The sequence below is a fragment of the Bactrocera neohumeralis genome, chromosome 6 (genome assembly GCF_024586455.1).
Source record: "Bactrocera neohumeralis isolate Rockhampton chromosome 6, APGP_CSIRO_Bneo_wtdbg2-racon-allhic-juicebox.fasta_v2, whole genome shotgun sequence".
NCBI classification, from domain to species: Eukaryota; Metazoa; Arthropoda; class Insecta; order Diptera; family Tephritidae; genus Bactrocera; species Bactrocera neohumeralis.
In genome coordinates this window covers 32,471,735-32,487,357 of record NC_065923.1, presented here as the reverse complement: position 1 = coordinate 32,487,357, position 15,623 = coordinate 32,471,735, and the positions used below count along the sequence as shown (strand labels likewise).

Below are 15,623 nucleotides of genomic sequence, written 5' to 3'. Positions count from 1 at the left end.
ACAGGTCTGTGGAGGGGATGTTTTCGCCTTCTTACTTTAGCTCGCCTTGAATAAAAACGTTTCTTGTCATGTTTCATCCTCCATATATCTTATTTACATTCATGCAATACAATATCTTAATGTACATTTAAGAAGCTGTATATATCTAATATAGCTAACAATAAACGAGAAAAATTTTTTAACGTCGGCTATACCGATGCTATAATACCCTTCACAGGTACATTTCTTATAGAATACAATGTTTATCTTGATTTTGATTGTTCAGTTTGCGTGGCAGCTCTATGCTATAGTGGTCCTATCTGAACAATTTCTTCCGTGAGTAAGCTGTTGGTTTGGATAACAGCCCGCGCCGAATTTCATAAAGATATCTCGTCAAATAAAAAGTTTCTCCTACAAGAACTGGATTTTGATCGGTTAGTTGGTATGGCAAAATGGGCAACTTTTTGGAGAGAAAAGGATGTATGCGAAATTTCATATCGATATCTCGAAAATTTAGGAATTATTTCGCATATGGCTAAATCGACTCATCATGCCGATCATTTAAGTATGGATATAATTTATAGAGTCTCTGGCGTTTTCTTCTGGAGGTTACAAACTTCAAGTCAAACTTACAATAATATAGCCTGTTCAGGGCATAAAAATCGTATTCCATTAACTTTAGTTCACGCTGACTTGAAAATAGCACATGAGAAGGAAAAACCGCATGTTGCGGAAAAATAAAACAAAACTACACTGTGGGTAAAAAAAATGGCACAACAATCAACGTCAAACCTTGCTAAAAGGTATTGGAGCAAGCAAAAACTCACTGCCAGTGATTACAAACGTGTGTACGTAACTACTTTGTACCTTTCAATGGTTGATGGGAGATGTGCCCGTGGCTTTTTTCGCATTAAATTTTGCTTCTTTGATGAGAAATCTATAATTGTTATTGTTGTTGTTGTAGTTGAGAGTAGTCAACAACGGCGTTGAAGCTTAATTAACATACCGCGCAGAATTACAAAAGAAATCATGCATACATACATACAAAAGCAGCATACTGAAATTGCCTACTGTGTATACATACTTATATATTTACGTTTCTCTATAGTAAATATACATATGTATGAGCAAAAAATATATATTTAAGTGTGCTAGCAAGCTTACATTGTAAACTATGCAAATTTCTTCGTGTAAAATGCCTCGTTTATCTATTTATACCATATTTGTCATGGGAATTATTTCAATTTTGCGCTGATAATTATGGCAAAATTAACTAAATTTGTTTATACAAGTAAAGAAAATCATATTTTCTAATAATAATAAATTAAGCATCGGAATTTAAATCTTTAGTGCTTTAAAGATATCTTTACTTTTGTAAATATGTACATATACACATATGTATATATGTATATAAATATATGGGTATATGCTCAGCTATCACTTAGCAGGCTTGACGCATTTGTTTTACAAATTCGATTTTATTCAATTTGCGTTGCAAATAAAGGTGTGCACACAAATGCTTCGATATCTGACGGGTTGTAAAATATTTAGCAATTTCTTTTAAACTAAAATTTAATTAATGAAAAATTTAACGTTGAAACCTAAATTTCTATTTTTAAATTTCGATTCAAAACTGAATGGTTTGGATACAATTTTAACTAAAAGCATTTAATTGCGACATGAGTAAATTAATATTCATATAACCCCATTATACACATACATACATACATACATATGTATTAACAAACAAATAAAAAAGGGCTTAATTTGAGTTGCTCTAGTAATTTGTGAGAATTGAAGGAATTTTTATAACGGGGTTTTCAATAGGGACGCTGCAAAAGTAGATCATTAAGAACAGCAAACGACGCCACTTTTTTCCCGCTCTTTTGACATTTCTCTTCAGTAAGGTTTGCCATTTCATCACAGAAAGGTATACGACACAGCAACGAGTCGAAATTATTACAATTCAGATCAACAATTGAACGACTAGTGGAAAATATTGAATCTACAGGTTTTTTCGAAAATATCTTGACCTAAATCCTTACAAGATCAAATTAACGCAAGAACTGAAGCCGCTTGATGACCAGAATCGTCACATCTTCGTGAATTGGGCCGAGCAACAACTTGAGAATAATCCGGATTTTCATCGAAAAATCATCTTCAGAGTGAGGCTCATTTCTGGCTGAATGGCTACGTCAATAAGCAAAATTTGCGTTATTGAGCAGGCAGCAATCCACACGTACTCCATGAGTCACCATTGCATCCCGAAAAAATTACAGTTTGGTGCGGTTTATGGGCCGGCGGTGTCGTTGGGCCGTACTTCTTCCGTGATGATCAAGATTGGCACGTTACTGTGAATGGGAGTCGCTATCGCTCAATTATAACCGAATATTTTTGCCCTGAATTGGATGATATGGGCTTGGACAATATGTGGTTCCACCAGGACGGCACCACAAGCCACACTGCGAATGTCACAATAGATTTAGTGAAAACCAAGTTTGGTGAACGTGTTATCTCGCAAAATGGCCCAGTCAATTGGCCGGCTCGGTCGTGTGACTTGACGCCGTTAAACTATTTCCTGTGTTTTAAATCCGATATATAGGCGGAAGGGAAAACGCTGATATATGTTTTATGAAATAATATATTAACCTATATTTTCAATATGAAGTCCGTCATTTGTACGGCCTTCATGACATTCCGTATTTAACAGCTAGAAAAAATATGGACCACTTTCAAGTAGAGAATGTGGGTTTTTGACGGCCGAAAAATTGATTATTTTCACCATTTTGTTCATATAAAAAATCAATTAATTTATTAAAACCTTCCAAGATTTCAAAAAGCAACATTTGAATAATAAGTATTTTGTGTATTTTTTATAAAAAAATTTTGGAAATTCGTCCATGGCAGCTGTCCATATCTATTAGGTTAAGTTAGGTTAATCTGGTAGGCCAATAAGCATAGAGCAATTTTGATCCTTTGTGATACCAGATGGAGTTCAGTTATTAGGTCCGAGGAGTAATTATCCTCTAGTATGCCGCGAGTTTTAACAGACTCTGCGGCCTCACTATCGATGCCCTCACAAATTTACATATGTACTAGGGTGCTTCAAAAAAAAATTTTGAATTTTTTTTTCAACTCTTGCCCCCTCAAATGTTAGTGATTGACAAACAAAAAATCCTCCCTCAAGCCAGGCGCTGTAGCTTAACTCTAAGGGGTCGCTATTTTTTGTTTAGGTTCCCATACATTTTACATAGGAATTTTCGTTTTTTCATTCAAACTAAAATTTCACCAACTAATTTTCGTTTCTCAAAAATAACCATCACATATTCAGAAAGTTCACTTTTCAAATTTTAAAAATTTCTGCGACAAAGTTTGATTATCTCAATTAGGCGATTAAACATAGTGATTTGAAATTTGGAATGTTTTCAATAAAAATAAAAAAAGTTTCTGAGAATTACCAAAGTTTGAAAAATTAACTTTCTGAATATGTGATGGTTATTATTCTCTTTACCTTTACTGATTCTAAAGCAAATTTAAATAAAAAATGGATCTTAAAGTACTGCATTTACAAACATTAGCTTCATATTCAGCGATAATTCAATATGATATGTACATATGTATATCACCCATTATGAGTCAGGTGGACCAACAGTTGAAGTGGCTCATAATTTATATATATTATTTTATTCAATTTATTTTTTGTGTACCTATGTACATACATATCTGCTACATTACATACTTACATATGTATATGTAAATATGTAAGAATAATTCATATGTTTGTATACATGATTGCTAGCTACCTTGTGCAGCGACAAGGGCATTTATGGTGTTCCAATACAAGGTCACATTTTGCCGCCGGACGTGAATGCTGAGTATAAAACACAAATCGTTAAGATAAATAGTGCATAAAAATATATACGTAGATATATATTTAAATAGGAGTAAATAACAAAATGGTTGAACACCTAATTGTAGCACGATTTTGAAGATATTTATTGAGATTTATTCGGCTTGATGCCTTAAGCCTTTTGCTCTTGAAGCTACTGTTTGACATTTTAAGTATTTTGGAAGTGAACTCGCACAGTGGCTGTTGTATATTGTATACTATGTGTGTATATATATGTACAGTATACTGCAATTTAAGTTTTAAACGGCCACTGTGTGAATTCATTTGGATATACATACATTTATAGACACAACGCAACAACGAATGGGCAATTAATGCTTGTCCTACTTTGGATAATTCGATTATTTGTATTTGCTAAAAGAACAACAATTAAATTCTTATAAATTATTAACACAAAATAAGCATGGAATTGCATTTGTTCTCATACGTATACTCGTACACATATGTACAGTATGTACCTTGCGGCCTAGAACTAGTTATTAGTTACTTTGAAACTAGTAACGTGGCAAACTAGTCAGCGAACTTCTTTTCCGGGTATTTCTTAGAATCTTGCTGTCTTTAATAACGTGCGACAAATGCCAGATGTAGACCTTTGAAAAAGAAACGCATTACACATTAGAGACTTTGTTTATGTGTCATATACTTTTTGGTTGTGCGAATATGTCCGATTTTTTTTACCAAATAATCGTCTTTCAGTCAAAATAACCGTTTGCTGAAGCATATCGGAAAAGTCACGGAGGCCCAAGTGAAACTACATACCATAGTTAATTTCGTCACTTCAAAGACGGCAATTTCGATATTGTCATTGTCCGCGTGAAGGAAGGCCAAAAACCTTCGAAGACGGTGAGTTGAAGACGTTGCCATGAGAACCCCTGTTAAATGCAAGAAGGTTTTGCTTCAGCACTGGTCTTTCTTATGTCCTTAGTACCAGGCGATGCATGAAAATGCGATTCTGCTGCATGACGTTGCTAAACGTGAGGTGGATCGATGGCACATGGGTTGACTAGCGATGGGCAATACGTCGCATAATTTATTTGTAACCATTTCCTTACAATAAAAACACATTTTCATTAAAAAACAGCGATAACTTAGTTGCACACCTAATAGTTTATTTTCAGTTGGAAAACTCAACTTCTACAGTAATATTTTCTGACTAGTAGAAGTTAGAAATACAATATTTTTATAACCAATTAGATTTCTTACTGTATACCATAATATACCATACATATAAACATATAAAAATACTATTCAATCTGGGCTAAAATAAATCAAATTAATTAGTATTCTCACTGCATGTAGAAAAATCTTGAAAGAGCATATCAAGTGTAAAAAAAGTTCTGCAATCAAGTAAGGAAGCACTATGTTCGGCTGTAGTCGAACATGTCATACTCTTGCAACTTGCCAGCACCAAAGCCAGGGAAATAACCGAAAGTACAAAACGTAAACCAGAAGTTCGGAATCCAAGCAATTTTATACTTGTATGTATGCAACTCGTACACCAAGTTCCGTCAAGATATCTCAATTTTTACTCAAGTTACAGCTTGCACGAATGGACAGACAGGCAGTCACTCGGATTTCAACTTCTCTCGTCATCCTGATCATTTATATATACATATGTATATAATCCTATATCTATCTCGATTAGGTTTAGGTGATACATACAACCGTTAGGGGCACAAAACTAATATAATCTGTAGCAACATGTCGCAATTGTATAAAATATGGAATAAAGTTGTTGCCGGCTTTTAACTCAATTTGTCCATTCACAGCTCGCTATTTTTTCTCTCTTGTTGAAATTGTTGACTTTATTATTATTTGTATCCACTTGCTTATGGCTGTGTATCTGAATTATACTAGTTGTTTGTTCGATTCACTAAGAGTTGCATACTACAATCACTAATATACAAAGTAATAGAGACACACAAATAAAACAAAGATTTTCAACTTATGAAAAAATAACTTTATTTTGTTCACATCTTGTCACTTCCTCAATTATATTGTACAATATATATTACACTTTTTACGCAAAAATTAGAGGAGAAAAAATTTGCGCAATTATGATCCCATTGGTGTGTTTCACGGATGACGGAAAAAAATTGAGCGTAAATTATCTCATCAGGAAATCATCAAATTTCAATTATAAAAAAAAATATAATAGAACTTACATATATGAGATAATATTTAGAATGGTTATGCAAATTCTAAAATGTTATAAATATGCTTTATAAATATAATACTGGTATATAAGGTATATATATATAACAACAAGCAAGCGAAAACTATCTTATCTATATATTTACCGGTTGGAGGGCGAAAGCTACTGTAGTTCCTTTTAACGGGTGATCCAAATGAAGGTATTTTTTTCAATAACCTTTTTTGACAGATCACGAGTGAGTCGTGTCAAGCTGTCATGTTATTTTTGTTCAGTATTGTTCGGCTTTTCATCATGAAAAGACTTACGCCTTAACAATGTTTACAAATCGTTTACAAAATTCACATTCTGTAAAGAATGTGTTTCGCACGCTTTGCTCAACTTATGGTGAACATAATCGACCTACTGAGCGTACTATTCCCAATACCATCACCCATCCAGAGACCCACAGAACGTCTAGCATGCAGTGAAGAAAATATCGCAGCCTTAGCTGAGAGTGTACACGAAGACGGTGGAGAGTCGATACGACGCCGTTCTTAGCAACTCAGACTGATCCATAGAACGACTAAGCGCATTTTACGGCGAGATCTTAAATTGAAAGGGAACAAAATACAACTTGTGCAAGAACTGAAACTATTCGACGTTTCCAAGCGAGGCTTTTGATGACAGATCCATAGAACGACTAAGCGTATTTTCGCTCAATGGGCTCTTGACTGAAACCGTTCGACAAGCTATATACTATTGAAACGTTGCAAGAAGATCCCACGTTTTCGAGCCCAAATGAGGCCTCTTTCTGGCTCGTTGGGTATGTAAATAAACAAATTTGTGGTATTTGGGACGAAGAGTGACCTGAAGTGATTCAAGAGCTGCGATTTCACCCAGAAAAACAACGGCTTATGTGATGTGTTGGCCGGTTGAAATTTTTCTTCAAAAATAATGCCGGTGAGAAGGTAATCGTTAATGGCGGCCGTTATTTCGCAATGAAAACCAACTATTTGATGCCCGAAATTGAAGCTGGTGGTCCTGACGACATTTGGTTTCAACAAAACGTCTTCACTTCCCACACATCGCATCAATCAATGGATTTATTGCGAGAACACTTCGGTGAGCAGATAATTTCACGTTTTGGGCCGGTCGATTGGCCACCAAGATCGTGTTATATTACACCATTCGACTTTTTCCTGTGCGGATATGCAAAGTCTAAAGTCTATGCGGACAATCTCGCTTCGATTTAGGCCTTGGACGTGTGTCATTCCCCAGTTGCCAGTCGAAAATTGGACTCAACGGTTGGACCATCTGGGACGTAGCCACAACCAACATTTGAAAGAGATAATCTTCAAAAAATGCCAAAGAATGATCTTTCGAATATTAACAAACATTCCACATTAAATTTGAAGTTTCTGTGTTTTTTCTTTAAAAAAGTAGGGAACCTTTAAATGGACCACCTTTTTTTGCAGATAATATTTTCCAACCTTCCACTAATACCTTGATATTTTTCACCTTTATCTTCAAATCATTTATTGTAAAATATATTCATCATAAATTTGAAATAAAGTTACAAACCATTTAAATTTACGTAAATGTTTTTTTTTTATATTTGCAGCTATTTCTCCGGTGAGCGCTTAATTTGGAACACCTAACCATGAAGCAAACCATCGAACAATTGGCAGATGCCGAGCTAACGGAAAACATGCTGAAGATTGCGAAACGCGAACTGCGTGAAGATAAATGCTCGCGAGAACAAAGTCTGGAACAAATGCGCAACTGGGTACTTAAACACGAAGACTTACGAAATGTACGACTCGACGATCAATTTCTACTACGTTTCCTGCGTTGCAAGAAGTTCAGCGTGCCTATGGCGCAGCAGACACTACTCAAATACCTGAATGTACGACGCACTTTCCCGCATATGAGCACACAGTTGGACTTTCTAGATCAAAAGTTGAATGACATTATCAGCAGCGGCTACATCTTCGCCACGCCGAATCGTGACAAGCACGGACGTCGTGTTGTGGTCATCAACGCCAAAGGCTTCAATCCAAAGATCTACAACAGTAGCGATCAAGCGCGTGCACATTTTCTCACCTACGAGTGTCTCATGGAAGATCAAGCTACACAAATTTGCGGACTTGTTCATGTTGGCGACTTTTCCGGTGTCACCACAACACACGTGACCAATTGGAATCCAACCGAATTTGCGCGCGTCTTCAAGTGGAGCGAACAATCGCTACCGTTGCGACACAAAGAAATCCACTTGGTCAATGTGCCAGCGACGCTGAAATGGTTGATCGATTTCGTAAAGGGCGTGTCAGTTCGAAAATACGCAATCGCCTCACACTCTATACACAAGACAAGGAATTGGCAAAACATGTTGATCCAGCTTGCCTGCCACAAGAATTGGGCGGTCAAATGCCGCTTAAAGCGATAGTTGAACTGTGGAAGGCGGAATTGCTCGCCAAGCGTGAAACTATACTCAACTTGGATAAGATTGCGCTCTTAAGCGATCGCGGCATCTTGCGCAAAAGTAATTACAGTAGCGAGAAAAGCAGCAACGGCATGAATTTCGTGTCGCAGATCGAGTCAATTGAGGGCAGTTTTCGAAAGCTGGAGTTCGATTAAGCTTTCAAGGGAAGTGGGTTATAGGTTGCAAAACGAAAGTGGTGATGTGTTAGACGTTTGAGCCAAGCTCACAGATGCTGTGTTGATGTGCGTGTTGTGTTAATTTACATTACTTAATGTTTAAGTTTAAGAGTTTTCGAAGAGGAAACAATTATAAACGATTTAGCTGGCAGTCAGAGAAGCGCCTTGTGGAGTGAACGCTCCATTTGGTGGCTTTGTTTAGTATTAACTATAGATAGTACGTGTGAAAAACATTGAATTATATATATGTACAAACATATATTTATACGAGTGTATAGTGTTATACATATGTACTTTAAATACAAATACAATGCTTCGTGCTTTTGTGTAACTGCGTAATGGCTAAATAAATCATTTGCTTACTTTTTAAATAGTAAATTAATTTGTTTTAAATATGTTTCGCTTGATCTGGCATGAAAGAATAACTTGAGTAACTGAAACTGAAATCCATAATATCTGGAGATGGACACACAACCGTTGTGGCAAGCTCAGAGCACCTGTATGAGCCCTTTGTACTGCGTCCACTGGCTAATAGCGCCGAAGAGCGCTTTACCATCAACTTCGCTGTTTGTTAAATTTTGTAAGCCGTAAATTTTGTACTGACGCTGCAGCTTCTTTTGCCGCACCGACTCCGCAATAAGTGATAATGTTGAGCGCAGCTGCAAAGCGTTGGGCGCCAGTGTTGTATAGTTGCCTTTAAGTGTGATAGAATATTACAAAAACTTGGAAGGCACAAGATGACAAACAGTCCTACCTATGAAAGCAATCACCAGCGTTGCATTTTGCGCCACCCAATTCAGACCGCTTTCGTAGTTCCAGCCGCGTGCTTCATAAGTCTGACGATCACCGCCGATCAGGAAGTTAAATGGCACCTCCTGCGTCATGCCCAGCTGCTTTTGGTACTGTTAAGAAGCAGATTTGTAAAAAATAAATATTATTACTATTTACAGTCTCTACCTGTTTTTGTAGTCCTTGTAGTATTTGTAGACATTTGTCCAGTTTTTCACAACCTGAACCACCTGTCTGCATTATAACTATATTTATGACGTTGGAAAAGTTGAGAAAATCTGCAAGTGGCGCGGAAACATTGCTCCAAATGTCACGATGCACGAGATCCAACGAGAATTGCAAGGCCGGTATACGCGCTAAAAAGGAGATTATAGGCGACTTCTGTTAACTGATAACGCTGTTAATTACATTTTTAATAGTAATTAGTAGTAATAAAAAGTAAAATAATACAACTTCTTTAGCAAAGTTTCTAATTGTGTTAAACTAAAGGGTGATCCATTTCGAGGTTCCCTACTTTTTTAAAGAAAAAACACTGGATCTTCAAAATTAATGTAAAATGTTTATTATCATTCGAAAGAATATTTTTTGGAATTTATTTTTTGAAGCTTATCTCTTTCAAATGTTGGCTGCGGCTACGTCTCAGATGGTACATCCGTTGAGTCCAATTTTCGATGACTTGTTCGAGCATTTAGACTGCTAACTGGCGAATGACATACGTTTTGCACCAAGATCTGAATCCAAGCGGTATAGTCCGCATAGACTTTAGACTTTACTTATCCCCACAGGAAAAAGTGTAACGGTGTGATATAACACGAAATTATCTGCTCACCGAAGTGTTCTCTCAATAAATCCATTGATTGTTGCAATGTGTGGGAAGTGGCACCTTCTTATTGAAACCAAATGGCGCCGAAAAAGAAGCTTCAATTTCGGGCATCACATAGTCGGTTATCATAGCGAAATAGCGGCCGCCATTGACGGTTACGTTCTCAACGACATCATTTTTGTAGAAATTTGAACCGATGATTTCACCGGTCTCCTTAGATTACTCTTCATTCCAAATACTGCAATTTTACTTCTTTACAGGCCCATTGAACCAGAAATGGGCCTCATTGCTGAACCAAATTTGGCTCGAAAACGACGGACCTTCTTTAAACTTTTCGAGCGCCCTTGAAGCGAGTGATGTCAGTTCTTGTGCAAAATATATTTTTTAAGTTTTTAATTTAAGATATCGACGTAAAATGCGCCAAGTCGTTCCATACGCTCTATATTTTCTTTACTGGGTGCTGGACACGGTCGAATCTTTTGACCGACTATTTACTTCAGACGATCCAATGGCCTCACTAAACACATAGCTAAACTTTCCCGACCTTTAATGATAGTTTAGCCACCATTTACACCGTTCGCCGCGTTCAACCACGACTGCTTCAAAATTGGATCGAGCAGCAGTGATTCGTAGATGGAAATTGGTCCATAAGATTTTTTGTGTTAACTCGTGCCAGCCATACATCAGTTTCTTTTCAATGGTACGGATACCAGCGAACTAGCAATCTCAAAGAGGTCTGAGAAGAGTTTTCAGTAAGAAATAATTCCTTTCTATCGGCATATTTTGTACCCTGATCATTTAATGCAAGATATATATATTTGTGAAGTTTACGGAGACGATGCTGTATCAATTCGTGTAGCACAACAATGATTCGTTTGCTTCCGTTTTGGAAATTTCTCTGGTCGACCTATCGTTGAAAAAGTAGATGAAATTATGGAAAAGATTGACCAGCGCCGTCACATAAGCAGCCATGACATCGCTAAAGAACTTAACAATCATCATCAAACGGTTTTGAACTATTTAAAAACGGCTGACTACAAAAAGAAGCTCGTTGTTTGGGTACCACATGAAAACACTGTGAAAAATTTAATGGACCGAATTAATATCTGTGATTCTTTGCTGAAACGAAATGAAATCGAACCATTTCTGAAACGAATGGTAACAGGAGACGTAAAGTGGCTTAAATACAACAATGATGTGCGAAAAAGATCATGGTCCAAGCATAGTGAAGCTCAACAAATGATCGCAAATCCGGGATTGACGCCTCGAAAGGTTATGCTGAGTTTTTGGTAGGATTGGAGAGGAATCATCCACTATGAGCTGCTCCAGCCTGGTCGAACGATTGATTCTATATTTTGCTGTCAACAACTGATGAGATTGAAGCAAGCAATGGAAAAAAACGGCCAGATCTGAACAATAGAAAGGGCTTCGTCTTCCATCAGGACAACGCTAGACCACATACATCTTTGATGACTCGGTAAAAACTGGGAGAGCTTGGCTGGAAAGTTTTGATGCATCCACCATATAGCCCTGACCTTGCACCATTGGACGACTATTTGTTTCGGTCAATGCAGAACTTCCTTAATGGATTTAAGTTGGCTTCAAGAGAAGCCCGTCAAAAATGACTTGTCGCAGTTTTTCGCCGAGAAACCAGAAAAGTTTTACACTGATCAAATAATGTCTCTAGCGGAAAAATGGCAAATATTGGTCCACCAGAATGGTGCATATTTGGTTCATTAAAGTTCAATATAAATAAAAAAAAAATTAAGTTGAAGTTTGATTAGACATACGAAAAGACTTTTCCGACTACACAATAGTTTTCTTCTAAAAAATCAAAAGTCCGATTGAGGTTTGCTTGATTTTATAATCGTTAAGAATGTTATAATCGACTCTATAGTAATATCGGATATGATTTTTTCCGAATATGCTGTTATTGTCGTGAATATACAGGCTATGCTGCGCATGTGTGATCGAATATTTCTACTTTTCAATTGTATTGTTTGGATTAGTTGACAAGAAACCTGACCAAATTGCAAAAAACTTTGAAGACGACATTTACTTTTATCAGTTTTTATCCGAACTGTCCTATCACAATGAATAAGAGATAACGCACGTACGAAAGATAATGGATCTTGAACCTACCTAGTAGTATAAATAACGCACAGTCTGCGAGTATTTGCCTTGGACTATATGTATTTGTATAGGTGTAGATTAGTGCTATTAGGTACCTTATATACTGTTGCAATAAACATATGTAAACTTATGTACTGAATGCGTTTTATATTATATGAAATAAAACAAAGGCATTATTTCTACATGCATTCGGACTCAAATCTAACAAACAAACAATTCATTTGTATACAAATGTTAAGTAATTATTTTTTTGGTATTTTCAAAACTTACATTCAGCAATCAAGAGATAAGTGGCGATAACACAGCCACCGGCTAGTATCAAAACAAATGTCATAATTTGCAAATATGAGCAGCAATCCCTTCTATGCTTTCCCAACCCGGCGTGCTCATGTCCAGCATAATCTCCTTTGACACTCGAACTATCATTATCGCTGCCATAGCTGCTGTCTGCTGCAGTCTCACTCACATAGCCATCACTGAAAGCCGCCGCTGTCGCCAACGATGTGCCACCATAACTTTGACCCTTCTTCAGAAGCGGTGTCCGCTCGTTGGCATTCATAGCGATCAACGTTGATTTGACCTTCGCCTGTGCTCCGGGAGATGGACGCGAGATGGGGGCATAAAATGAACCCCATGGCATCACCAATCGCTCGTTTTGACGTACAGCATCTTTGTCAAAATGAATAAGAGTTATTAGTAGAGTACGTAGTAAATTGAAACCAGTTATTAATTTGATTAGACGCCAAAAGTTGGTTAGCAACGTTTCTAGCCGCGCGAAGAGTTCCTCATATCTCTGATCGTGTTCGTAATAGTTTATGAAATTGTCAATACTGCGATTGCTTAGCTGCAGTGGCATACTCGAACAGAGCTCAGAATTGTCACTGCTTGGCGTGAGAATATCTTTATGCCCACAACATCGTATCGCTACCGCCAGACACCGACAACGGACCGACAATCTACTATATACAATTTGTAAATATTTGATGGGAGCTTTAGAGACATATGATAGCGAGATATCTTCGCACTGTGTCTTTCATGTGCGAGTTTATATACGGTACATATATGTATATAAGTATATATAATAGCGTAAACAAATATACACATATGTATAACATATGTACACAAGAATGCAAAAATACATATGGTATGTACATATGTATATATTTGTTCCAGTTTTTGATGAAAAGATGCACAAAGGTTCAAGAAATATAGATAGACACTGTACTTAACTAATGACCGCATTATCATTATGAATGCGATATTTACTTAGAACATTTTTTTTAGTATTTGTAATTGTTTAAAAATTCACTCGGAAACCCTCACTCACTTTGACTTCATACCAGATCACTTGGATCATGAAGTGGCCAAGCCGAACTCTGGCGGCTCTTTCTCTACCCATATACCGCCGAGGGAGTTATGTGTATGGGTGGGAAGAAGCCGTTGGAGGAGAGGGGCAGTGAGCTTCTTTACGAATGGGTCAACGCTTAGGAGGAAGGATGGTGGAGGGGTTTACTGTCAAGAAGACAGAGAAGAGACCATCCACTCAGATAGCAGAGCGGCGATACTAGTCTCGAACTCATTAACAGGACGTTCAGGGCTGGTCAAAGAGTGTCTAACCTCGCTATCAATAGCAATGAGTGTCTTTATGATAAGACTGGTATGAGCGCCAGGCCACAACGGAATCACAGGAAATTGTAAAGCTGATGAGTTGGCAAGAAAAGGCACCCTAGAACCGGTATCAGTAGAATAGAAGCGGGTCGACGGTCCCGTATCTTCTTGTGTTCTATCTTTTAGATGGGCTCCGCCAGCGCCAGGTCACCATCCGTACAAGCGCTGTCGCCAAAGCCTTTTGGCTCAAAATCGATTGCAAGAGATCTATTGATCTCTTTGCCATCAGTAAGGCTAGCCTTTCGCTACTTTTGGTACTTTTAACGGCCATTGCCCTATTGGCGTCCATAAAGTAAGGCTGGGAATTCTACCAGACGCCTGAAGATAGGATGGAAACAACTCAACACTTCCTTCTTGACTATCCCGCCTTTGGGAGGTCAAGACTTAAACACCTGAAAGCGTATACCTAGATCTCCTAGATATTTAAGCTATTTTCTTTTCTTTTTTTTGCTATCTGAAAAGGGATGGAAACAGCCACAGTCCTGCATTAGGATTTGAAAGAGCTTTTCTTTTATAGTTTTTCATTGTCATGTTGGTTTGACATTGTCGACTGAGGCGTGACTAATATTAAGTAGAAAGAATAGTTTTCTACAATTTTAGTTTCTTCCTCTATTGTCATTGTTGTAGCGGAAAAACGAGATGAGAGTTCTTTGACTGACAAACGACTTTCGACTTCGTTTCGGTTCCGTAGACCCAATTGTCGTTAGAAGAATCACTTTCTTCGTCGATCGAAGAAATTTTGGTTTACGAAATTATATTTTAAAGCAAATCTCGGAAATTCCTATATGTATATCGCTTTTTCTCAGAATAAATCTTATGCATCACAAAATTTTCCTACTGGGAGCGTAGCCTGAAACTAATTATACATATATACGAGTATGTATAATACGTACTTAAGTATATACCCGCAAGAAAGTTACTTTTTTGATTTGAGGTACACTGATCAGCAGGCCAAATGATCATAAATCAAACGATCTGAACCACAAAATTAACTATGTAACATATACTACAGACTACTGGTATATCAGATAATTCTGATAACACTCACCTGCCATATCGTGGACGTAGAACTCGAACCGCGTCTCCACAAAACTTCAAATTTGATCCTCAAATAAATTATTGTGTTATTTGCACTTTCTTGCCCTTTGCTAGCCTTTTAAGGCTGTCCAGAGGCAAATAATTATATTGACTATTGTTGTTGAAATTTGTTGTTTGTTGTTGTTGTCCTTGCTGTCAGACGTCAAACCGCCAATTCTGATCCGCGAAACCAATTGTTGTGAAGTTGTTCATTCTCTTAACAAGCGAATAAGCACTCATCAGCGATTTTTTTGTTTTAACACGGCTATCTGTGTGTAGGTTAGCAGGAATAAAAAAAATATTTGAAACGACACGCGGGTGTCAAGTCCACACTTTTTGGAAGCAATTGTGTTTCTGTGGCGACTGTTGCTGAGCGCGACTTTACTGAGTTTGAAATGAGCGCGTTGGCGGACAAGCGTTTTGAATGCGGAACGCTGATGAATTGATACCGT

General features: G+C 37.3%; 2 protein-coding genes across 2 annotated transcripts in view; one reads left to right on the top strand and one right to left on the bottom strand.

Annotated features, from left to right (window-relative positions):
- LOC126763287 (alpha-tocopherol transfer protein-like) overlaps nt 1-9,059 on the top strand; it is a 24,406-nt gene extending 15,347 nt beyond the window's left edge. The window contains 2 exon segments of the mRNA XM_050480619.1: nt 7,645-8,341; nt 8,344-9,059. Coding sequence (XP_050336576.1) covers nt 7,684-8,341; nt 8,344-8,660 — 975 coding nt within the window. The 5' untranslated portion in view covers nt 7,645-7,683 and the 3' untranslated portion in view covers nt 8,661-9,059.
- Nucleotides 8,920-15,623, bottom strand: LOC126763288 (peptidoglycan recognition protein 1-like). The gene is made up of 5 exons (XM_050480620.1): nt 15,143-15,623; nt 12,697-13,095; nt 9,639-9,826; nt 9,436-9,583; nt 8,920-9,375 (listed from the first exon to the last, which is right to left on the bottom strand). The coding sequence occupies exons 1-5, from the start codon at nt 15,147-15,149 to the stop codon at nt 9,170-9,172; spliced, it is 948 nt and encodes a 315-aa protein (XP_050336577.1). The 5' UTR covers nt 15,150-15,623; the 3' UTR covers nt 8,920-9,169.

What these genes read in the sequence shown, in the direction of transcription:
- LOC126763288 (XM_050480620.1), bottom strand. An exon ending in TACAAGGACTACAAAAACAG is followed by an intron (nt 9,584 to 9,638) that starts GTAGAGACTGTA and finishes GCTTCTTAACAG; the next exon opens with TACCAAAAGCAGCTGGGCAT. An exon ending in GCTGGTGATTGCTTTCATAG is followed by an intron (nt 9,376 to 9,435) that starts GTAGGACTGTTT and finishes TCACACTTAAAG; the next exon opens with GCAACTATACAACACTGGCG.